This window comes from Homarus americanus, unplaced genomic scaffold, assembly GCF_018991925.1.
Source record: "Homarus americanus isolate GMGI-L3 unplaced genomic scaffold, GMGI_Hamer_2.0 scaffold51859, whole genome shotgun sequence".
Lineage (NCBI taxonomy): Eukaryota > Metazoa > Arthropoda > Malacostraca > Decapoda > Nephropidae > Homarus > Homarus americanus.
The window spans coordinates 11402239-11428954 of record NW_024711292.1 but is presented as its reverse complement, the minus strand read 5'-3'; the positions used below and the strand labels follow the sequence as shown (position 1 = coordinate 11428954).

General features: G+C 36.1%; 1 protein-coding gene across 1 annotated transcript in view; it reads right to left on the bottom strand.

Moving 5' to 3' along the window:
• Positions 1-4985: 4985 nt before the first annotated feature.
• The window catches only part of LOC121867324 (tensin-1-like), a 108209-nt gene continuing 86478 nt past the window's right edge, over positions 4986-26716 (bottom strand). Inside the window, exons 9-13 of the mRNA XM_042367271.1 lie at positions 23139-23207; positions 12407-12627; positions 9877-10095; positions 6894-7335; positions 4986-6636 (exon numbers count right to left, since the gene is read on the bottom strand). Of these exons, the coding sequence (XP_042223205.1) occupies positions 6480-6636; positions 6894-7335; positions 9877-10095; positions 12407-12627; positions 23139-23207 (1108 nt within the window). The 3' untranslated portion in view covers positions 4986-6479. The remainder of the gene's footprint in view (positions 6637-6893; positions 7336-9876; positions 10096-12406; positions 12628-23138; positions 23208-26716) is intronic.

The window sequence follows — 26716 nt, the reverse complement described above, 5'->3', positions numbered from 1 at the left end:
CGTGGATGTTCTCTGCTCCGTCACTCTCCTGGTTTGATGACTGTTTCATTCCCGACGTGAAGAAATTCTGCGAGCAAAAAAATGTGCCATTCAACATTCTGTTGCTCCTTGACAACGCACCAGGACACTCGCCCCTACTTATGGATCGTCACCCCAACGTAAAAGTGGTCTTCCTTCCTCCCAATACTACGTCATTAATCCAGCCCATGGACCAGGAGTTGATCTGCAATGTTAAAGCTGCATACTCGGCAAAGAAATTCAAGCTCCTGAACGACTGTACCAACACCAAGGATGAGTTGCGTAAGCTGGGTGACACCGACAGCGAGAGTACAGCGAGAGTAAAAGCGACGAGGACAAGGAACAAGAGGTGGTGACTCAAGAAGTTCTCGTCAAACAGTTTTGGAAGAAATTTAACATCAAACAAGCTGTAGACTTCTTGGTGGAGGCATGGGATCAGCTGTCTATAGCTACGATTCGTCACGCATGGAGGCATGTGTTGCATGGCATACCAGGTGAGAGGCGGAGTCAACCTGTGACTGGTGAGGTTCAGTCTGTGACTGGCATTGGACCTTGCAAGAGAAGCTGCGCACAGTATTACAGCTGAAGGCTTCTCCGAGACCACCAACGAAGACATCCTGGAGGTGATCAGAGATCCTGAAATGACTGCCAACGAGTTGTTGGAAGATGATAACGTCAGTGAAGAAGAAGGTGGTGCGTCAATCCCAGAAGAACACAAATTAACGCATAGTAATATTAAGGGTGCCATCGAGTGTGCAGAAAAATTACAGCTCTTCCTTTCCAACGACCACGACGATGACCGCTATGAAGTCTTCCATACCCGGCTGGTGCAGGCTATGGAGCCGTACATCAAGGTGTACCAAGACAACATCAACACTAGCCGTCAAAAAAGCATTACCGAGTTCTTCGCCCGCAACCCACCACAGCCAGCGAGAGCCAGTGATAGTGACAGTGAAGGTGAAGGTGACTTTGAGGGATTTGTCAGGGAGGCCCTGACAACTATAACGGAGAGTGATGGTGATTCACCTGAGGGCCAGTAAGCTGCCCTCTGCTTCGGAACCAGCCTCCATCCCCGTACGCCGACTCATCTCTTCTACTAACGTAAGTGTTCAACCTAACTTTTAGTTTTCCTAACCTAACCTTTATTTTTCCTAACTTAACCTTTATTTTTCCTAACCTAACCTCTTCTATATTACTTGTGTGTGCATACCATCATAAAGTTAAGATAAAATTTTTACAACAACATAGTTGTGTGTCGTCAAAAAGTGGAGTTTGGGGATAGGGCCAGTCTCTATTGGAATTCATCCCATATGTTCTGTTGTTCACTTTACGCTGATTTCACTTTCCGCGGTACCCTGTGGGTTCAATTGACCGCATAAATCGGGGTACTACTGTACAGGGAAACTAGTTTTTAGCGCGCCAAACAGCCTGTCAACACACCATACAGGCGTCAGTCTCTGTGTCTTTTCAGTGGAGGTAACATCTTGCTTCAGACTCTCTTCAACATAAACGCTATTTTTCTGCGTTTCCAGTCAAATTATTGGTCATTTTGAAATTTATTTTACATATTGACAATATATAATGCCGTGCAGTGTTGATTTAAAGAAAATAATCTTGAATTACACCAAGTGAACTAAATTTTTATAGGGTGAAATGGTGCCATGGGGTGACTTCTCTTCCACCCCAATGCCTTCTCTTCTCCTCCACCTCCATTCTAATTCCCATCATCATCATCATCATCATCATCATCCAGGAGCCTTCTACATACACACCTCAAAACCTCAAAGTAAGTGTACTTTACTACCTTTTTGGTTGACTTTAGGCAATTTTCGGTGAGCTCGAACCAATTACCCAAAAACCCATTGAAACAATGGTTTCGGTTAACAAATTTTTCGGTTAAGAAGCACCTTCTAGAACGAATTGTGCTCATTAACCGAAGACCACTGTACTGATAAATTACAAAAATAACTTGTACCTGTACTGTACAGTATATGAAGGGTACAGGTATTAATAAGCACAGATTATTTCAGTAATGTATCTTTACTGATTAATAAATAGCAAATAAACAATGTTGCATCATAAATGAAAAATGAGAGTCAGTAGTCGGTGACAAGTACTGGGAGAGAGACGACCCTTTGCAAGGGTGGGGGTGTCCGCATGGTCAGTTTTTCCCTCCAAGGGTCCCCTCCTTCACACCACCACTCATTTCTCCATTCTCACTCCATATTTTAAAATGTTATGTACTGTAATGTTGAAGGGATACAGTACAAGTATTAAACATTAGAAAAAAATGATATATAATTTATATAATGAAAAGAACATGTGTAAAAATTAATGAAATCACACAACTCCTGGTGGTAACGGTTTCCTCATAAATTACTGATGAATGAATTATAGGAATAGGATATGAATTATATTAAGATACTGCATAAAACTATGTTTGAGTGCCTAGCAGTGGAGAGGATGTGGTGAAGGAGGGAGGGAGGGTCTCAGCAGGCAGCGGTCCCTTTTAATGACGCCACGCAGTTCACCATAATTACCACATTATTTAGGTTCATTTGGTGCCAGGTTAATAAAACATTATAAAATAATAATTGATTTTCTCCCCCAAATACCACACTCATTCCCAGGCGAGTTATTGTGCTGTAGTACATTCTCAGTCTTGTTTCAGAGCAGTACCAGCTGACATTGCTCCCTAGTAATGTTGGCAGCACTCACCATCTTTCAAGCACCGTTGTTGTCACTGCTAAAAAGGGTTGGTGGTATGCTTACCACAGGACTTGTCTTGAGAACTTAGTAAATAATATTGTATTGTACTTTTTAGAACTAATAAATATTATTGTAGTAGTATATAATGCATCTCCATATGCCCCGGTTTATTCACTGATCAGTTGTCTACGTGCAAAAGTAGCCAAATAAAGCCATCAGGTATCATTTAATTTTTAAATAGTTTATAAATTAATAAGTAATAAGACAATCAATGGTTTAGTAATGCTGTTAATGTGTATGCTGTCTAAGTGTCTTGTCACATCACCTCACCATCTGCCTCATCACCCCACCCCTCGCAGTTACATTTATTCATTACAAGTACTATATTATTTACTATACTTTTACAGGTGTACCACAAAAACCGATGTCCCATCAACCGCCAATTACATATAGGAGAAATGCCTCGCAAGTTTTGGCGATACAGGTTGACAACCCTTTATCCGAAATTCCGAAAACCGAAAAGCTCTAAAAACCGAAAGTTTTTTGTGGGGCAATTTTTTTATTTATTTATTTTTTTAAACAGGGATTAGCCCACCCGGGCATAAATCACTGACTCACATCGGGGCCTGGTGGGCGGAAATGTAATTGTAATTGTAATTGTAATAGTAATAGTAATAGTAATAATAATTATAATTATAATTATTCATAGTAAATAAGATTTTTAATTAAAATACTGTACACCAAAATAAAATAATAATGATAACAATAATAATAAAATATAATATAATAATAGTACCTGTAATAATAAAATTAATAATAATAATAATAATAACAATAATACTGTAATAAAATAATAATAATAATAATAATAAAGAAATACAATGAAAAAAAGATCATAAGTGAGAAATGCGACCTAGACCTATGAATTATTATTACAGTATTATTATTATTATAATAATAATAATAATAATAATAATAATAATAATAATAATAATAATAATAATAATAATATTCCCCAGGCCCTGATGTGGGTCAGTGATCTACGCCCGGGTGGGCATAATAAAAAAAAAAAATTCTGAAAACCGAAAAATTGCAAAATCCGAAGTGCCTCTGGCCCCAAGGATTTCGGATAAGGGATTGTCAACCTGTACCCCGGAGATCCGATGATCGGAGAGGAGCGGCAGAGCTGTTTTGAATTTGGCGGAGTGTCGCATATTCTTGCCACCAGAGGGCTTTGCGCACTGCCCTGACTCATTCCTGCCATCTTTGATCTTCTTGTTTACACTTACTATGTGTTTTATCATTATTTATGACTTAGTGTGTTACTCAATCATGCCTAAATGCTCCAGTGATAGTTCCTCTTGTGCTGGGCAACTTCACGTGATGTGATAAGGCATAATAAGAGTGGTGATGGATCAGCAAAGATTGGTAGAGACTTGAACTTGCTACCCTATACCATCTCTATCATTCTCAACACAGGTAAATATACATGTAACAGTCTCAATTTATGCTTTACATTGCTTATTTAAGGTTTATTATACTTGCTTTATTTTCTTGCTTGACAGTTTGCACAACAGAGATATATCAAGGGTAGATGGAGTTTTTGGAGGGTGACCAGTCCCCCAACCCCCTGAATTTATTATTTTCTTAAGGGATTAATTGGTTTGACAACTGTTGATTCACTAACCAACGACTTTTCCCGGTCCCTATATGCATCAGTAATTATAAATAAATTATTTTATGTGGCAGCCAAAGTATGGCCAGGTGCAACAACTGAACACAAAAATTTGGAAATTTTCCAATAATGTACAGTGTATAATATACAGTACCTGTACTGTAAAATAATTACACAATATAAATAAGCATAATAAAATGTTTAGAGCACTCACCAGCACCTAAGCATTATGCATTCTTTCATAACACCCAGAGCAGAAAGCTTTGAAGAGATTATCTCGCCACTTTCTCATTTCTTTTGGGGGTAATAGTGCAATACAGTATTTCATAATCAGAATTTGCTCCCAGACTCAGAAATAAATATTTGGAGAGATTATCCAGATTTTTTTTCAGAAAATGCTCCTGATCTTTAGCCCCAGAATTTGTTCCCAAACCCAGAATTAAAAGAATTTTCCTGAAAAATTCCGAGCATATTACAAGTCCGGCTGTTGGAGGGTTCCTTCTAATGGAGATATTACTGTTGGCAAAGATACACAGGCAAAATAAACACTTCCTTGGAAATTAGTGATGGAATAAAGAAACCATTGAAATTGTTCTTTATTTCTGGAAGAAGCATGAAGAGGTCATTTACATGAGTTAAGAAGCACCTTATAAGTGTTATAAAGGAACTAACTGCTTCCTTATTAGTTTAGCCAGGCCTCTTACCTGCTCTACCTCATCTGGCAAATATAAATGTGTACTTAGCACTTGTAATTATTATTTAAAATGTGTAATTGTACCACCAAAAATTGGTGTACAAACACCTTTTGACTGTGAACATTTTGCGAGATTTACAAATCTGCTGTTGCTGTGTACTGTGCTGCTCAAACGTCTTTTATCCAGTAGGTGGAAGCTACAGTATGGAAGAATGATTTACAATATTCAAAACTGATAAAAGTTCTGTATTACTATCACTTAAACATATGGACATTATGTACAAAACATTCAAATATGCCTGGAACATTGACTGACACATGGTCATGTGTTTTCACGCAGATACTTGAGACTGCCAATACAAAGGATGAACTAGATTAGTCACTAAATACAAAATTTACACTGTCGAATTTCACTGGGTTAAGTCACCTTAGATTTATGCACACTATAAATGCAGATTTACATTAAATACAAATAATACATATATTTGCAAATGTGTTAATGAATAATATTTAATTTTTGGAGCATGAATTGCATATTGATTCAAAGTTTATAATAAAAGCAAGATTTAACAGTCATTATTGCATACTCTACAAAGAAGAAATATATTTTAAACATTAATGAAACAAGAAAGTAGCTCATATATTAAAATCTGCCTATAGTAATTAATAAAGTATAATCATATGGTAGGTTATGTAACCTATGCAACACACATGTAAAGCAAAACAATGAGACAAGTTTTATTTGATTGTTAAACACATGAATTACATTAAATGAGTCACATGATATTTAAAAGTGCAAAATTACACAACACTGCATTCAAAAGATTATTTTTACAGTTCTTCATATGCTCTAAATAATTTTGAGCAGAAACTTTGTCACTATTGTGCAAAATCAGTCCTTACATAAATTTACTTAGGTACTTTGATTACCAGTCTACTTCCTAACAGAGGCTCCTCACAGTTGAAAAAGTCATGAATTTTTTGCATAATGTATATCACATATGCTGATTTTGTAATCTTAGTCTCATTACCTACTGGCAGTTCTATTTCATTTAGTCTTCCCTGATTTTATCTTCTAACTAAAACTTCTATGTTTTAATATGGAAAGCTAAAATAACATATTCCCAATCAGGTTTGAAGGATATCACTGGTGAAAAGTTGATTGAAATGCTCCCTAGCCTAATCTTTCTATATATATATTATTTTTTTTCACCACCATTATAAAAGATTGAGATACCATTAGTGTATATACAACCTATTCTTAAAACTCATTAGTTGTGTCCAAATCAAGCCTCCAACAAATTCATGTACTATTTAGCACTAATTGAGATAATTCAATCAGACCATACAAGTTGCTTAAGTTGCCCAATGGTTTCAATGAAACTATACAAGGTTGGGTCGGCTCACACTAGTCATCATAACTTTTGTAACAAAGTTGCAGATTGCAGTAGCAGGTTGCTCTGGTTCCAGTTCAGCTAAGATGTGACACTGATTTTCTGTTCTACTTGCTCCCTTTTTGGCCACAAATCCAAAAACTCGGCTGAAAAAATATATATACTGTATGTAGTACTGTATATTTATTGTATATATTTTTACACTGGAATAGATATTCATTACCCTTTTCATGTGTAAGTGTACAATACTTTAAATCTGAACATGCAAGAACAAGAGCAAGAACTATTCACAGGAGAAAAAACTATCAAATACTGTATTTCCAATTCATGTAAATTCACATATAAAGGCTAAATGAATCATTAAAATAAATAGTGTATCAAATATAAAACAATGGATACTTACAGAGATCCAAGTGGAGTTCCATCTTCATTCTTGTGTGTCCAGCGCCTATCATCAGGATCTAAACCACAATGAGAGATGGTATTTACAGGGTAGTGTCGACGGAAGAACAGTTTTCTCTCATTGTCTGTCAGTGTAATACCCTGTGCAGACACCTTGAAGTGCACAACTGTTGGAGTTATTTTTGAAGCCAGCATGAGACTGACTGCACGTTTGACAGCTTGGGGACCAGTGAGGCTTTCGGTATCTGCTGTGTGTAAATACATGACATTACATGCTGCCCCCTGCTGTAAAAGCTGTGTAGTGGAACTGCTACCACTACTTGTGCTAGCACCACTATCTACAGTGTCTGGAACTCCTGCTGGGTCCTTCTCAGGCAGCATCAATCGACATGGGAGAGCCAAGGCTGTAATGGAGTGCTGGTACACTAGTGCTGACAAGGAACCTGAAAAGAAAAGAATTACATACAGTACATTAAATTAGTTACCCTAAAAAGTATTACCATAGGCATTATTAATTTGGGTTCCAAAATTTTATGAGTTAAGTGAAATCATAAAAATTAAATCACAATGTGTAGCTATTGTAAATAAGTTTTCCCTTTCTTTTAAAAATAGTGAAATGACTGAGCTTTAACCATTGTAATTAGTACATCACATATCCAGATGGTTTCTTGTTAAACCATTTAATAGAAATCTTCATGAAATTGGTTAAAACATGTAAAGAGTTAGATTCTGCTGGTACTATAAGAGATTAAACAAAACTGTAATTTGGTAACCTAAACATGAGGACTGTCACATATGGCATGATTAATGACTTTTTATATTTATCTTGTGGAAAGAAATACCTGTCAAGTCTATAACACTGTACAGCTATCAAGTAGATAACAATGTAAAGGTATCCCCATGTTTACAACCATCCGTTTTACGATAATCCCACGTTTCCGTCAATTAGAATTTAACACCGTATCGTGAGTTACATTAGGCAGTTGCGATCATGACGCGCTTTGCTTCAACGTGATTGCAACTGCCCTCACTCGTGAAACAAACGTTATCATTATTAATCATTGCGTAACCTTGTGATCGCTGTGATACTTTGCCATTATTGGTGAGAGGAAAACATTATCAATAAAATTTTACTCTGGTTTGGTGACTGTGAAGTGATCAGTGTAGAGTAACTCCGTAACTTTGAAAATGGCTAGCAAGCAGCCTGCTGAGTCTCTCTCCTCTGGGAAAGCCAAGGTTTTGAGGAAGACCATAATTCAGGAGACATTGTTAAAGGGTGGGCTTGTTATTATTAATGTGGGAAGTGATTAATTTTGTTGTATTTATATAATTAGTGCAGGATTGTGTTTTCTGTGTTACATGTCTGTGTTGGACAGGCCAGGAATGCATCCCATTAAAACCCATGTTAAAAGGCTTGCAATTTACAATACAGTATTTCGATACACAACCCTATCGTAAATTGGGGGATACCTGTACTCTACTACTGTAGTACCAAATGAAAAGTTAAACAATCGCTCAAATAATGAGATGACTTTATAAATGCTTTTACAGTAATACCCCGCTTTACGCTGTTCTCGTTTACGAGTTTCTCCATTTACGCGCTACCCTGCCAAAACCGGAATTCCCACTTTTCGCGGTGCATCTACTCGTATACACGGGTGAAGTATAATTTTTTTATTTAGCTCATAAAATTCATACAAATTACCCGGCCAGAATATAATTTACATTGCTGGAATTTTTACAATATGATGATCATTTTGAATATAAACATCATGGATTTTGCATTAGACATACAAATTTTAGATCTAATATAAGAATTTTGTTTACACAGCAAATATGTTATCTTTTGTGCAAAATATATGACGTGTACATTCAAAATATTCCTGGTCTTGCAAGGAATCCAGCAATGTCAATTATATTATCCTAACTTTAGTCTGAGGTATTATTTATTACTATACCTTAAAATCTAGTGTTTTCACCCAAACATTTCTCAGAGAGGGAGGAGCCAGCGAGCGTGGGAAGTGGGGGGGGAGTTGAGTCCATTATTTGAATGGACATTAACCAGGCAACTGTATTTCTCTTAAATATTAATTGTGTGTGCATACCATCATAAAATTAAGATGTTACTTTTACTACAACATAGGTATTGTGTCGGAAAAAGTGGAGTTTGGGAGTCGGCCCAGTATCTATTTCAATTACCTGGTAATCCCATATGTTTTGTTATTCCATTTACGCGTTTCTCGTTTTACACGGACCTCCGCGGGTTCAACTGACCGCGTAAATCGGGGTATTATTGCATTTTAAAAAAGGTAGGTAGGTGTATGTTTTATGGAATACTGTTGAACTCAGGATTTTAGCAATATTCAATAGTTGACAATTTATTTGGATGTTCGAGAGTTCTAAGCTCAAAATTAAAAATCTATTTAATACTTGCTAAAGTCAGCATTTTCAAAAAATATTTTGACCAATAATTGTTATTCAACAAATGAAAAATTTGGTTTTCAAAATGTATAATCCTCTGTTTAACTCTTACATAGTAGGTTATTCTGTAAATTACTCTCCACACACAAGGAAATATAAAATGGGAAAAATTGAAGCATTAAATGCTATCGATTGCCATTTTACAAGGAAACTTCATATGATATTGACTGCTGTTAAAAGTTAAGTGAGGGGAATAAGAGTAAAACATTATATCTTAATACTGTAAACATATTGGTAATGAAAATAAAAGAACAGAAAGCTATAGTAAATTCAGAGCACAGTAGTCTTTGAAGTTTCCCTTTTTATATACCAGTCAACCAATCTCCCTCATTACTTCTCACAAACACTAGAACTATTCTGTACAAATTGTTTCTTTTCATGCTCTTTACTCAACATATATTTTTAGTTTCCTTTCATATTGCTTAAGTGTGTGATAATATAATTTTATTAAAAAGTCCATTGAAAAGTGAGGTAAAGCAAGACATTAAATTTTAATTACATACCAAATACAGGCTCATTTGCACAGCCTTTGAGTCTGACTCCTCTTGAGGTTGGTTCAATAAGGAAGTGGCGCACTAGTTCACTGGCTGGGTCACTTGACTTGGTTGTGACATTGGGTGGCGGGGTAGAAACTTTTAAAGCCAGGCCAAAAGCTCCAGGGAACGAGTTGGAATCTCGAACAACAAACGTGCCTGGTGCCTTGTCCTTGAGCATAGTGATGGCTGAAATAAAAGTAAGGTTATATTTCGAACTTTAATGGTGAAGACTGGGAAACATACAAATTATTACATTGTGCTGAATTGCAACAATTATTTTAACATTATTAAATTATTCTGTGTATGTACGTATATAAATCTCAAACACCATTCATAAGTTTGAGAATATAATTTCTTTCTCCATTTGCAGGTCATTTCTGAGAAGTGGCAAATCCAACCTTTTTCAATTGAAGACAAATTTAAAGAAACTAATAAAAATGTTTTTAGCCACGTAAGAAGGCAATATCCAACAAAACAAGAAAAATTCTAACTTTGTCTACATCCGTTAGTGTTTTGTCAAAAATTATATTCATGCCAAAATTTTTTTTTCCAGATTTATCAAAATATTAAGTACAGTAATATAATAGGATGCATAAATTATAATTAACTTTCTAAGTAAGTCTAATCTCTGATCACCATCAAGTTTATAGATGAAGTAAAACTTTTAAAACTGTATTAGGTCTAAAAATTAATATGCGAGTGCTGTACATGGGTACAGTTCCACATTCTAAACAAGAGAACAGTACAGTAAACCCTTGGGATAACAGACAAATTTGGGGGAAAACTATTGTTGCTAAGGCTAAAAATCCATTAAAATTGATTGCCAATAATTATTTTGAACTAAAGAAAATGGGGTTTGAAATACAGGTATACCCCCAAAACTGATGTCCCAATAACTGCAGATTCACATAACCGACAATTACATATAGGGCAGTGGTTCCCAAACCCTAGGTTGTGACCCAAATGAGGGTTGTGAGGGTGTTCCTGAGGGTCATGGAACAGTCTCCAAAAAAAATAAAAATAATAATAATAATACAGTAATAATAATATTATGAAATACAACAATAGAAAAAGGCAAAATTATGAAATAATAACACTTTTATAACTGGATCACATCACTGGCACAATATGAAGAATTATTGAAATACTAACTAAAGTAGAATACAGTAGTTGTGGATAATAAAGCATCCATATAACACTTAACATAGTAATGTTCGAGTCTGTTCACATTCAATACTCGTGCACCAAGGAAGAAATGGACAGGTATTTTCCAGACAACATCAACCTCGAGAACCATAGCTGGATCGGGAATGTGTTTATTGTGAACATCAATGAAGTTGGGGAAGATATTCCTGGGTTTCAAGAAGATAGCTGTTTTGAAAGGACCCCAGTACCACCACATGTGAAGCATCTTTCAACGATAGATTTCCAAAACCACTTCTTCGTTCTGACTGAGGCTCATATGCCGCAGAAAGGCCACAGACCCTGCATATTTCCTGGTGTCATGTGCCAAAAATTTCTTGCCAGGGTCTGCTTGAGTCACTAACTGAGATAAATATTTTGTCATTTGACTAGGAGACAATTTCTTCCTATTCTGTGATGAGAATACATAGGGGCCTCGATTAGAGAATCTGATTAACCATTCTTGAAGATTCTTAACTGGGCACAATATATGAGGAACCCTTGTCTCATCCATTAGCCATTTTATCCTGATAGGTTGAGCTTGAAAATCGGTCACACGATTTCCTCACCGTGCTAAGATGTATAAATACCAAAAATAAAATCCTCGTGGCACTTAATATTTCAGCTATTACAACACAAATTAGCAGAGCCTTCCTTGTGCGAGTTTACAGCTGATTCGCCAGGCAAGAAGATGACGGTAGCAAGGCGTGTGATGGAGGGTGCGGGAGGGGGTTTTGCGAATTGCAATTAAATGCCAGGTAGCGACGTGTCCTCCTAATATTACATATTTAAGTGATTATTAGATGTTTTAATTGTCTGTATGTTGGCCTGGCGAGTTAATGCTAGGCATTTACATATCTAGGTATAAAGCTAAACGTCACATTCTGAACTTTATCACAAAAACAGTTAAAAATAAAAAATGTCATTTCTTTCACCACCATGACTGAACCTTCTGTTCACCCCAACAAAGTCATAGCCAGAAGCATGTAATACCCCTCATATTACATTCCAATAATAAAAATGGAAAGGGAACGTAGGGTTAGCAGAGTAAAATACAGGCACACCTTATTTCAAAATATTACTGGCATGTATTGTTATCTGTTAGAGAAAAAGAAGAAAGACATACATGTATCAGGCCTAATATTAATTAAAAAACTGTTTTAAAATTGATACTACAGTAATAACAGAAGGTGCTTAATAGCTGTTCTTTATGTGCTAAGTACATTTGTTTAGCCCAATGCAGAAAAGTTAATTTTATAAAACTGAATACCAAGCACATCAACCCACTACCAAAAATATAAAGAAACAAGCTTACCTTCATCTCTTGTTATGGCTGGCTTATACCAATACTTTGAGATGTCCTTCACAAACTTCGGGTGCGAAGAGATGACCTCGGTTGACTCACTGAGGGACGTGAGGGAAGAACGGCGTGATTGGCCATGATAGAGGGAAGGAGCAGGACTGGAATGGCCATTTACTTCTTGTCGCACTGTCTGGGAGGTGGCAGGTGATGGGCTTCTCACTCCCATTTCTTTGCTGTTTAGATAAACCAGGAGGGATTTAATATTATATTATGAATTAAAAAAAAATCTTTGTTGCTGTCATGACATTTGGCTTATTCATACAGTGTAATGCAGAACTTTATTCAATTGTTATTCATCTTCATAATAGGAAATGCCTTCATAAAATTAGCACTTATAATGGAAAACCTCTATGATACGTGCTAAATGTATGAAATACATAAGCAGTAAGCAAGTATGCATCATTAAGGCATATAAATATTTACCACAATAGTATTTCTTTGTTAATAAGATACATGAACCTTTACAGTACTGTATTTGAGAGTAAAACTCCCCAAACTGGACCTTATATTTGCAATTTAGAATTATGCTTTTATTTTTAATAAATTTTCATAATTAGATACAGTGTATATCTATTTTCAATCAGTTTAGATCAAATAGAAAATATTGCACATACAGTAATCTATAAGCAATAAATGAAGTTCATCCAGGTGTAAGTATGTAATAAATGCTGGATTACCTCCCCGAAGAATGTTATTTTAGAAAGAAAATATATTCAAGATAAATAAATGAAATGAGTTTACATATAGTGCACAACAAGACTGAATAAAGGAGTAATTATTGTAGCTCAAATATGGATGTGGACAGAACCAACAATTAAAAAATGATTATAAACAGCTGTTTTTTTTCTCTGGATGTTAGAAAGTGCACTTCATTACAGTTCTGTACTGTCACCAGCTCCTGGTTTAATCTATCTCCCAAACCCACTATCCACACACAAGTACACTTGCACTTTCACTTGTGCAATCACAGGCACAAATGAACTTAATTCAGCCTAGACGTGGAACTTTAGTGTTCCAGAGCACAGCACTGATTTATCATGGCAAAATTCAGTAAAGATGGAAAGTCTGCAAAATATTGTGGAAGTTCAGAATGGACTGATGGGGAAGGAATAGTGATGGATAAAGATTGTGTAGAACTTTAAAAGTCCTTTGAGTTAAATGGATGGCAGTACAATCAGATGGTACTGTATGAGCATTTGAAAGACATGGCAGGTCAGAGATTAGTAAGCATATATTTATGACACAGTTGGAGGTATGAGAGCAAGTGATGGGTTAAGGAGTCTCCTGTTAGACAATGATAAATACATGATTGTGGATTATTTTAACTGTCACTGTGCTAACATGCATGCACTTATTATCCCAATTCGTCAGTGGTTGCAAAAGACAGACCCATCAACCACTTCATCTCCAGTTCACCTCAGCATCCCTAAGGGAGGCAAGACCTCTGCTTATGAGTCTCTACCAGATCCATCATAAACCATAAGAGGTTGGCCTTGGAAAAAACCTGTCAACTGTCTTGACAGCATTGTCTAGAAGGTGATGGGATAAAAGCAAAAAGACACTTGATAACTGGGAACAAAATCAAGTCAGAAGCAACCACTTATTGGTAATGCTATGTGCTATTAGTTCACAGACTGGACTCTCTACCATGGTCGAATCTTTCAGGCAGTTTACCACATCATGTCTATAAATGTCTGCCAGAATGGCAAACTAAATTTAGGATTAGAACTTGAAGACCATGCATTGAAACAATGGTTCAGGATGTCCTGGTATTGTCTTAGTCACATGCCACAGAAAAGAGGCTGGAAGGTTTCCATCCTCAGAGGAAACAAGCCCTGAACCTAGTCTGACTCCTCTAGCCTACTCTAGAAAACATTAGAAAAACAGGAATGTTCTCCCCTGGCTGGCCATGACATTTTGAGCATCAGTTTAAATAAATTTACAACCACCATAGCAGATTACCATGCACTTCCTAAAAATAACAACCACATTAAAATCAGGCCCACTATGTAAAAATGCAATAGATCAATTAGTCACACTTCCTACTGTACATTAACTCGAGTCAAAACAGTTTAGCAGACAATAGTCACTGTCATTAGGACAATGGCTATGGTGATTAATAATTTTGGGTGCAAACACAAAACCAAGAGCCTTGCAAATTATCAATTTATACCCTAATGACTCCTCTGGAATGGATCCATAAGTTGTATAACATACTGCAAGAAAAATCCCACAAACAACTCATTTGGCCATTTTTCTAAACATTCCGGGCAGCAAGTCCGAAGAGCAATTCTGAATATCGGGTTTAGTTTTAGTAACCTGACAAATGGATTCGTCAAACTCCATTAGCAGCTTGTACATTCGGGTTACCACTTAGTAACCATAATACCGCAACTCAGGAGGGTTGGTAGGCCTGGGCAAGATAAGTGTAAACAAATTAGCTTGATCTGTGGTGCCAAATGTGAATGCTGAAGCACGAGTGGTGGTTGCAAAGCTTCTTTTTCAAGAGAGAAGGTAACTTGCTTGACTGAGAGACAAAAGAGAACACTAAAAGACATGATAAAAAATACAAACTGTACTGTACTGCTTTTTCCTCTTAATGGAGAATATAAAATCATAGTACAGTGGTCCCTCGGTTAACGTACTCAATTCGTTCCAGAGGGTCGTTTGTTAACTGAAAATTTCGTTAACCGAAACCATTGTTTCAATGGGATATTGGGTAATTGGTTCCAGCTCACAGAAAGTAGTCCGAGACGACGCAAAACGGCATAGTATCGGATAACCGGGACGTTTAACGAATTTTTGGTCTCTAAAGTTTAGTGATGTAGTACCGAAACAACGTTAAGCAGGATGACGTTATATGAGGACTTACTGTAGTGTCTTATCATGAATCAATTATGACACTTTTTTCCAACCCTGATTATAGGTTAGGTTTGAATATTTCCTCTAAAAAATATTTTACGTAACATAACCTAATCTAACCTAACAAACACTGGTAGTACCTACTATAAGCATCACCAAACCAACAACCCAAACAGTGACATATAGCATAGAATTTTTTTTTCCAAGGTAACTATCAGTATGAAATGACATACATCTATCTATCACAAAAAAAAGTTTTTCTTTATTGTACTTGAGGCTACGAGAGGATGTTTGCAGGAATTCTATGTTAAATAATTTGTGAGAAGCGAGATGGGGAGACGAAAAACCTTCAGAGTTGAAGGTAAACTTCACAGGGGTGCATGTCGGGGTCTTAAATATATACACTAATACCCCGCTTTACGCGGTTCTCGTTAACGCGTTTCCACATTTACGCGGTACCCCACCAAAACCGGAATTCCCACTTTACGCGGTGCATCTACTCACATACGCGGGAAGCGGTGCCGGCAGGGTGCGCACAAGGTTGCCCAGTCATCAAAACATTACCGAGTTCTTCACCCGCCACAGCCGGCCCAAGTCAGTGACAGTGATAGTGAGGATATGGACTTATATGGACTTTGAGGGGTTTGACAAAGAGGCCCTGCAAGCCTCTGTGGTGGATAGTGATACAATTGATACAAGTGATACAGGTGAGGGCCAATAATCTGCCCTCTGCCTCGGAACCAACCCCCCATCCCCGTGTGCCCAGCCATCTTTTTTACTAATGTAAGTGTTAAAAAACCTAATATTATTGATATTTATCTTAAATATTAATTGTGTGTGCATACCATCATAAAATTAAGAAGTTATTTTTACTACAACGTAGGTATTGTGTCTGAAAAAGTGGAGTTTGGGGGTCGGCCCAGTCTCTATTTCAATGAATCCCATATGTTCTGTTGTTCCATTTACGCGTTTCCCGTTTCACGCGGGACTCCGTGGGTTCAATTGACCGCGTAAAGCGGGGTTATACTGTATACATTTCTGTAGGAACTGGTTATTAGGACATTTACATATACCCCTATTGTATTTCAGAAACTTTATCTATTCATATAGTATAACTAGTTGGAACTTTCAGGATAAGTCTTTGGGAGTCTACCCACACACAAAGACTTATCCCAAAATGTTCTAATAGCAACTCAGATTACTAAATAGTAACCCAAACCAAATCACATATATTTGGTTTTAAAAAATTAATTACGGCTCGGAGGGCACTTTCGGGATAATACTAAGTAGCCCGAATGTTTAAAAAATGGACAATTGTGATGCAACAGAAGCAATTAAAACAACAGGACATAAGCCCCCCCCCCCCTTTCCCCACGATTTATTATTTAAGATACACAGCAAAAAATGAACACTGCTGGACAGTGGTGGACAGTAATGAAGTAAAGGTACCTTGCTACTGAGCTCAAACAATTTTTTTTATTTTAATAAATGAGTTACTAGAAGGTAACTTTTCTTCTCAGTACTTTATTCTTATTGTGTAACATTTCATTAAATCATTGGAGAGTATTGTTAATTTTACTTCGGTAATAATTCTTTTAGGACTTTCTGTTACCTCATTACTTTTCATGCCTGAATACAAAAAAGACTCCAAGGAACAGGGAACTTGAGGAACATCTGGAAAACTCGTCCACATCATTGGACATGTTCAGTTGTGTCAGACTGATCTACAGCCCCATAGGGGTTACAATATGTAACAAAAGCTTTAAAACAAATTAGCTCTTGTACACATATAAAATGATGGGTTTATATTCCTCATTGTTTAATACATGTACCCAATATCTAATTGCTGGTGTTTGATTTTGTTTAAGCAAATATGCTGTGAATCATGTGATGCATACCAAGTTTGTTAATATTATTAATAAGATCTTTTTAGCTACAAACAGTACTATGGGCAGCAAACTGGTTTATCAGAATTATTTAGTTTGTTAAGTATAGCATTGGCACTACATTACTATGTGTCTTAATTCTTTAAAAAAAAAATTGCAATGGTAATTTACTTAGGGGACTTCAATACTTTATATATGTGTGGTAGGTAGTAGGCAGCTAGCAAACAGGGAGGTACTATCACCTGGGAAGATATTGGAAGCATAATGTATTGTCTAATGGTAGACCCTGCTTCCATATGGCATCACAAAAATTGTGACCAAGTCCCAGGTTGCTGATCTAACTTTCTGCCTCATTTACACACAATTGCAGGGGTCTCAATTGTCTCTCTTACTATTGACAACGTAACATCCTTAAGTATATTTCTTACTTTTTATCTTTTTTTTTACGTTTTATTTCTTTATGGTTCTTTATTATGATAATTATTATTATTATTATTTTTATTATTACTGGCGTTATTATTATCATTATTATTATTTTTTATTATAAATTTTATTTACTATGAATTATCATTAATATTATTATTATTATTATTATTATTACATTTGCGCCCCCCAAGCCCCGATGTGGGTCAGTGATCTGTGCCCGGGTGGGCATATCCCTGTTAAAAAAAAAAAAAAAAAAAATTACTTGCAGCAACATATAAGTTTACTTCAGTAAGTTCTCAGAATAACAGTACTCTTATTCATGTAACTTTATCCAGTACAGTACTGTACTGTACAGTACTTCCTCTATCACTGCTGTTTGGGTGAAGGGTGAAAAAATTAAAGTGGATCCTAATGACATGACTGCCTGTTAGGTACAGTGTGGACACAACATGGCCGGTACGGCAATCGACCACATTCAACTTCCCAAAGCTGTAAACTTAGGTACCCATTTACAGCTGGGTGAACAGGGAGCACCCAGCATTCCGGCAATCGAACCACTGACCCCGAAACAGGAGGTGAGCACTGTATTCACTTGACCACCGCACTTTAGAGTTAACAGTCCACAGGTCATAAACAACCTAAATGCCCAAAGTGAACAATCTAGTTTGCCTATAGCTATCTGTCAGGTCTCCTGAGGGATTCAAAAATGCCTTAAAATCAAGTAATAATCTAAAACAAAATACTGTACACTGTACCCTCATTAATTCGGATCATTATAATTTGTATTTTGGACTAATTCATAAGTTGGTTTTTTTTTAATTAAACAATTTGAATTTGGAAAAAATCTGAAATAACCAAGCAGTTCCGAAAAGTTGATTATTATTTTAAGAAAATATTATAAAATAGATCAAGATGACTAGATTATAGGAATAGAAAATTAATTATATTAAGATACTGTATAAAACTACATTTGGGTGCATACAAGTGGAAAGGTGGTGGCTGGTGGTGGAGGAGAAGGGAGGCGAGAACAACTCCCCACCTCTCGCTCGGAAGCCTGCGATGCCTTTATAACTGCATGCAATTTCACCCATAATTCCCATATAATTTAGGTTCATTTGGTGCTGGATTAAAACATTATCAAAAAATAATTAATTTCCCCCCCAAATCCCTCACTCAATCCTAGATGAGCTATTGTGCCATAGTATATTCTGAGTCTACTGTTACAGAGCAGTACCAGCTGATCGGTCCCACTCTCACTAAAGTGTTGCCAGCACTCACCATCTCCAAGCACTGTTGTTGTCACTGCTCAAGAGGGTTGGTGCTTACCACAGGGTCTGTCTTGAGCATTTAGTAAATAATATTGAAGCGTATTTAACAGAACTTAATGAATATTATAGTAGTGTATAATGCCTCTCCATATGCCCTATTTTATTCAGTGATCAGTTGTCTAAGTATGAAAGTAGCCAAATCGAGCCATCATGTATCAATTAAATTTATGATAGAAATTATAAATTAAAATGTCATAAGACAATGGTTTTAGTAGTGCTGTTAATGTGTGTGTTGTGTAAGTGCCTTGTCATATCACCTCACCTAATGCTTCATCGATTCACCTCGCAGTGTTACATTTATTTATTACTGTATACGTACTGTATTATTTACTTTATTATTACTGTATGTACATTTAAAAAATAATTATGTTTGCATAGTAATTATGAATTGGTTATTTTGTAGCAGTCAAGGCATGGCCAGGTGTAAAAACTGAACAGAAAATGAACAAATAATCAAACACAAAAATTCGGAAATTATCAAATACAGTAATGTAAACAAAATTCAAATTCGGTTGTTTGGATTTTTCGATGATTTGAGTGACCCAGAGCCCTTTTTGGTTTAATTAACGAGGGTACAATGTAATCTGTGGAAATGGAATAATACCTGTTGACCCTAATGATAGTGAGTGTGAACATCTAAAATGGAACTTTTCTTTAATTTCATTCAAGAATACATTCTCCAAAGGAACTGGAATAACCTCTTGGTATCCTTTAGACTGATCCTGCACTTGGTGAAAACAATGAGCTGAGCACTGAGCCATGACATTAAGGCATAAAACCAGCTAGTGCTGGCCTGAATGCCAACCCTTTTGCCATGTACCAAATGGGTTGTTAAATAAATGTAAACAGTCTTGCAATTCAACATATACAGTACAACTATTATACCTGTATAATATGGGACAAACACATAAGCCACCATGGGAAACAATCAAGAGATGAGAAATGTCTAAAATATATCATAGGAAGAACTTTGCTGTTCAAATAAAAGGAGCAGTTGGGAGGTCAGAACTGTGTGCTCACATGACAAGAATTGATGGGACTGACTAGATTGTATTTTATGTTTTGTAAATGATGACAAGTGTGGATTGCAGAGGGCATGTCCTTTTGCGGGCAACTGTATATTAGTGAGTTTGGTGAAGTCTCTGAGCTTTCAATCGGAGTAGCAACTGAAACTTCCTGGGTTGTCTCGGGAATGATTGACAATTTCTTTTATTAATTTCAGGAATTTATTCCCAATCACACAAGTCAAGGGCCATGGGAACCCTGATTGTATATGAGTTGCCTGATCCATGTGTAAGTTATATATGAGCCTGATTGCCTGACATGGTATGCACAGTTTATTGATACTGCATAATTTAATCAATTTGAAGATTAGGATTTACTGCATACACTTTATAAGCAAGTTAGGACATAAAATTTGTATGGAGTGTTCCTTTTGTGTTTCAGCCCCTTCCTGATGCTTTCTTGAACCATTCTTTCTTACCATTTTCTTCTTTTCTTGAAGAGAATAGATAAAATACAGAACCTTGTGCACTTTGAGATATTCTTGTAATGCATTTTCACTGGCTAACCATTTTACCTAAAGTAGTAAAGTCAGTAATCAAACGAGGGATGTAATATATACTGTATTGTAACTCGTCTTTCTAGTTATACTCTTAATAATATTAAAGAGCTTTTATCTTTTACATGAATCCCTCAAAATTTTTAGAGAAGCAATTCCAAAGGCAAGATGGGTTTACTTTAGTTGGCCTTACTGTGAGAGACTGGATCTGTGCATATCACAGAAAATAACCCTTTAATGTACAGTACTAACCAAGCTTAGCCACAAGTACAATGAAAGAGAGTGAGTTTAATGAAATAGCACCTTAAAATAATGTTGTCACCCAATATCTGAAAGTTCTGAAATTGGCTTTTAACCCTTTCACATTATTGACAGTGAGGCAAAGCTGACACTCTACCTTGCAAATTATGGTGGCTGGTGATGAAAACTGGGTTTGGACTCTTTGGCTAAATAAGGCTACAGGATCAACAACTATGATTTTTTTATGAACATTTGTTGGCTGTCTGATGCGAAGGTTTGTGGCAGTGCCCAATATGAGCCAGTAGGAGGAGATCTGGGAGCGCTTAGTGACACAACCTGTGTCATCAGCCAGTGAGAGGGTGAAACTGTAATTGCCATGTACTGTACTTCAATAAAAGCCAAAGATATGCTATAACCAAGCTAATTTATTACATTTAAAAGCAGTTACTCTTTTCTTGTATTATTTAGATGGCACTGAATCATATAAGGTCCACCACAAGTAACACAGGTAGATGTGTAAAACATGAGAAGGATTGTGGCAGTAATAAAGCTACAAGAATGGGAAAGCACTCCATGTAGGAATACATAAGAGTATGAGTTTGTATAACTTGAGTTGGCAAATACAGTATATGTACTATTAACAATGGGATATATTAGTCTTTCTCATGAAAAGCTTCAACAGCCACAAAACCCTCAAGTAAAGTTAAAACATAAAATCTAATGCATATAAAGAAAAGCTTAGTAAGCAGTTCTAGATGCAATCTGACCAACTTTCAGTACATGATGCTCCTACAGCAGCTGATTTAGCTGTACAGTATAGTACAGTTCTACCTAAGACTGTACCACTTGCCTTATAAATTACACGCCTTTTGCAACTAATGGCTGTATTAGAATACATCCAAGACTCATGCAATGCTACTTCATAATGAATATTGAACTGTATATATTTAAACAAATGTGAATAATGCATATAGCCTCAATAAATGTTTTAATTTTTTGAAGTATCACTATACAGTATATATATATATGAATAATCAAAAGCAGTCCAGTTTTGCAAGAGTTTCACTGTAGTACATAGCAATCTTTGTTATTTTCAAATTCCTGATACTGTATTAATGTACAAGTATTTTATGTCACTGTACTCGTGTGCCAATTGATAACTTCAATAGTGCATTATAAATTCCTAGTGCAGAGTACAGTACATACTGAGACTTAAATTTGGACAAACAGACTACTGTATAGTACTTGCTTAATACTCAACTAATACTCACTCATTTGAAAAGGTCTAATAACCTTAGGGGATGTGAATAGAAATAGTGAGGTGAAATTGGTAATTATTCACTGCAACTTGTTGCCAGTAATACATTAAGCTGGTTTCAACCATTGTAAATAAAATTGGTTAAAATTAAAAAATGGTCAACCAAGGAACTCTATATTAATTTGTATATAGGCAGATTGAGCATAAATAAATAATACAACATTCATGTATAGCATCTTTTTTCAGAAATTTAAATTATTCAAGTTTTTCTTACTTTTTGTTTTCAGGTTTGGTTCTTTTGTTTCCTTTGTTTATGTTTTTTTCTTTTATCTTGTTGGATTAGGTTAGGTTTAGTACACACAGAGGGCTCCAGGGGCTGGCCCCCTCCCCCCCCTCCCTTAATAGGACGTTAGGTCCAGTCCTTCTGGTTTCTCTGATTAAGGTTAGGTTAGATATGTATACCGATATTGGAGAGTTACAATATTAGGTTAGGTTCTTGATGATTTTTTTTTATTTTGCAAAAAAATTTTCCTTCACCATTTTTTGGATATTCTTGATAAACTGAAGAAATTTTCTTCAATGGAAAAGTTTCCGAACTTGACTCCTTAGCCCAGACACATATCTTCAAATATTACTCTTTAAGTTTTTTGAAATAATAAGGTTAGGTTTTAGTAGGTTTGGATTCTTCAGTGTTTTGTGTTTTTACCCAACAATTTCCCTCTACTTAAAAGCCCTACCAACTTAATATGATCTAAAAAAAATAAAGAAATAAAACCATGAAAAATATATGTTTACGACAAAAATGCTATAGAGTAAGGTATTCTTTTTTTTTACTCTATCTCCCTATTCAGTTTGCAAATCAATATAGAGTTCCGTGGTTGACCTTTCCCGAATCTTTAACATAAAATTTACATTAAGTAGATTTTAACCACTTCAACTGGAATTTAATAATTTCAAATACAAGCCGATGATATTACATCACAACTAATAAAAATTACTACATTGTACCGTCTATTTAATCTCAAGTTTAATATAACTTTCTACTAACAAAATTTTTTTTTAATGATGAACTTCATTTAGGATAAAATGTATGAGGATATAATCTGTGGTACTGAAAGCTAACCTGGGAAGCGACGCAGACTTTTTGACGGTAGGTCGAGATGAGAGAGAAGACAGGCCAAGGTGAGCTCTTCTGCTTGGCATCCAGTCAACATTTATGCACATTTACCACCAACATTGATTGACAAACAAAGAATGTTCAGGTCACCATCCACAATTTCATTAAAAAATTTGTTCACAAAGATAATCAACACAAGGATACCCATGGATCACAGTCAGAGTGGATAAACATGGGGCAACATTTTCAGTGTAGGGTTAGTCAAAAGATATTGATTTGAATATTACATATTAGGTGTGCAATATCATTGTAGTATTGCAGGGGAGGCAGCATGCAGATTTTGCAAAGTCCCAATTTGTTAGCAGCAGCACAGATTGTCAGTGGCACCAATTGGGGGTCGACAAGTTGGTTAGCAGAATCAGGAGTGTGAAAGAAAGAGGGAGAAAATATAATCAAGATTAGAGATATTTTTGTTAGGGCAATATATAGAGAGAATAAAAATACAACAGTAGCCACAGGTTATTTCGCAAGATAGGGACCGAGCACGTTTGCAATATATAAATACATGTAATCCAATACAAAAGAAGAAGTTAGGAACCAGAGGCCCAATGAATTCATCAGACAAAGCTTTAAAGATTTCATTATTTACTAGATACAACCAAGAAATGTAGTGGATTGGTACACCATGGAAAAAAATAAAGAGAACTGTACAAAATGAAAAACTGCACAAAAAAGAAGAAGAAAATAGCACATCCATGTTGCTTTTGACTGAGCTGGTGTCAAACTGGATGATGGCTATACACATTAACCAGAAACTTGAGAAAAATTTTCTTTAGAAGATAAATCCATTCTTACCTCATGAAATGCCCCAAATAATGAGAAGTAAGTTTTTTCTTAATATTAACTTATTCCTTCCCATGGATGAGACTATGTACAGTAATATTTCTTAATAACAAATTTCTGAATCCCATAAATAACCGGACTTGAAAATGTGTTCCACGATATTTCTGGAAATATCTTCCATTTTCCAGTACAGGAAAACCATGCTATTTGCAACCCCGCTTATCCGCAATTTATAGTTTAACCCTCTCAACCTCGGAGCCTGAGACACACACGTGCATGAAAATTTACGCTCAGCCTCGGAGGTTTTTGCCGAAAAATCGTTGAAAAAATTAATAAATTTTTTAGGGCTCATTTTACTGCCTTGGAATTGTTTTATTAATTGTAATGGGGTCTTTTATGGTGTAAAATTATCTGAAAAATTGTATGAAACCATAAAAAATTAAAAATTCTTGAAATTTAAGCGACTTTTTTTTAGTATAAGTTGAAAAAGTAGGACAATGTTTAGTAACATCTCAATTTCCATTCACATTTTATTTGTATTACGGTGTTCATTGAGATGTACTATACAGTATACCAAAATAAAGAACAAAGCATGTAGAATATTGTGGTACAGTATAATGTAAAATAATATAACAAAAAATTATGGAATAATTTAAAGGCCGAGCAGCTCACCCTCCTCTCACTCTAATGGCCAGAGTGACACCATAAGCCACTCACACGGTGACCAAGACCGTCTCGGGAAAGTTGATAGGTTCACACAAAGAAAACGACATCTGTCAAATGGCGTCCAAAGTTCAGTCAGTTTCACTGAATAATTTTTTAGAATTTTTAAAATAAAGCCCTTTGGATGCCATTTTGGCGTCTCGAGGCTGAGCGTAAGTTTTTTCGCCTTTTATGTTTGATGCCACTATGGCATCGTGCGAGGCTGAGAGGGTTAACAACCCTATTCGGTATTTGCAAAGCATACCCTGCTTATTCGTAAAGAAAAATTAACGTACCCTACAGCAATATTTCAAACCCCAAGGGTTGGATGCAACTCTCCTATTCTGCTGTAAGGCCTGCTTCACATAAGCATGTGTCTTTTTCGTACGGTTTAGAAATAAATGAAGTTCAATGGGACCGTTAACAAGGAGCATGTGAGTAAATACACCCACTGGAGATGCTCACTCCATGCCTGTACCTGTACAGTACTTCCAAACTGCGTCGTGAAAAGACACACTTAGTGTTTTAGAATTCTTCGTATGGCAACAATAAATGCTAATCTAAATGTTTACCCTCATATACTCATATAAAAATGTCATACACATACACACACTCACACAGTGTTCTTTTGTATTGTTTTTATAGTATTATGTACCCGTATAAAAAAAAATGCATTGCTATAAAATGAGAAATATGAAGAACATGGGTATGTATGTGTGTGAAATGAACATATGGGTGGACTTGGCATATCGCCAAGGACTGTCCCTGTAGCTATATACCCCTAGCTTTCCACCTTTTGGGTACATACAGTCTCTCATCGACTTACGACATATTCGACTTACAACAACCTGGACATACGATGGCCATGGTCGTATAAAAAAAATTTTCACATTACATATTTTCGAGTCCTGATGTTAGTGATTGCGCTGTGTACAGTAATGTTTAAATTTTCGTTTGTAATTCACTTTAAAATGGCTGGCAAGCATAAAAGTGAGAGTTCTCGTGGTGCTGAGAAGAAAAAGACACCCATTTTAGAATTTCTATGCATCATTTTCCCCTTTTTGACTTACAACCTGGTCGTCGGGACGGAACCCGTTGTAAGTCGAGGAGAGACTGTATATATAATTTTATTCATTTTTTTTTTACTTTATTACATGCACACACAATCTTTCACACAGAATGAGCAAATAAATAATAAAAGAAATGATTATGATAAGATAAAAAACAAAGGGAATAAACATTTCTTATGTGCTCGGGACTCAGTGCAAAGTGTTGGGGATCTCAGCCGCTCCAGTCTACCTGTCTAGTGTGTAATGAAATGATTGCCAAAGGGCAATGCGGTATATATCGAGAAAAAAAATGTGGTGAAGGTTGCCAGTTGGGAATGCATCCCCTTTATTTACACTAATTGTTATGGCTAAAATTGCCCTGATATTCACAATGACTTTTAGGAATGCATCTTTTGTGATAATCAGGGTATTCCTCTACAGTACGTACAGTATTTTCCCGATTTAACTGACTAATTTGAGCCACCCCTTTCCGTTAAATCAAAATTTCCTCTAAATTGAATTTCCGTTATTTTCATTCGATTTAGCGAACTAGTTCACTTAATAGTGTGATTCCGTTAAATTTTGCGCCAAATGCGCCACTTGTTACGTAGGGTTTGTTTACATCCGCTCATTCCATGTCCTGCCGCCACAGTGTGTGTTGTTCACTGCTACCTCTCGGTCAACTAACTACAGTGGTCCCTCGGTTAACGAACACAATCCGTTCCAGCAGGTTGTTCGTTAACCGAAAAATTCGTTAACCGAAACCATTGTTTCAATGGGTTTTTGGGTAATTGGTTCCATCTCACCGAAAATTGCCTAAATTCAACAAAAATGGGAGAAAAGTTCACTTACTTTGAGGTGTGTATGTAGAAGGCTCCTGGATGATGATGATGATGTGCATTTGAAGTGGGAGGTGGAGGAGGAGAAGGGAGAAGAGAAGGAAGTGGAGGTGGAGGAGAAGCATTTTACTGCTTCTTGGAAGTTGAGTCA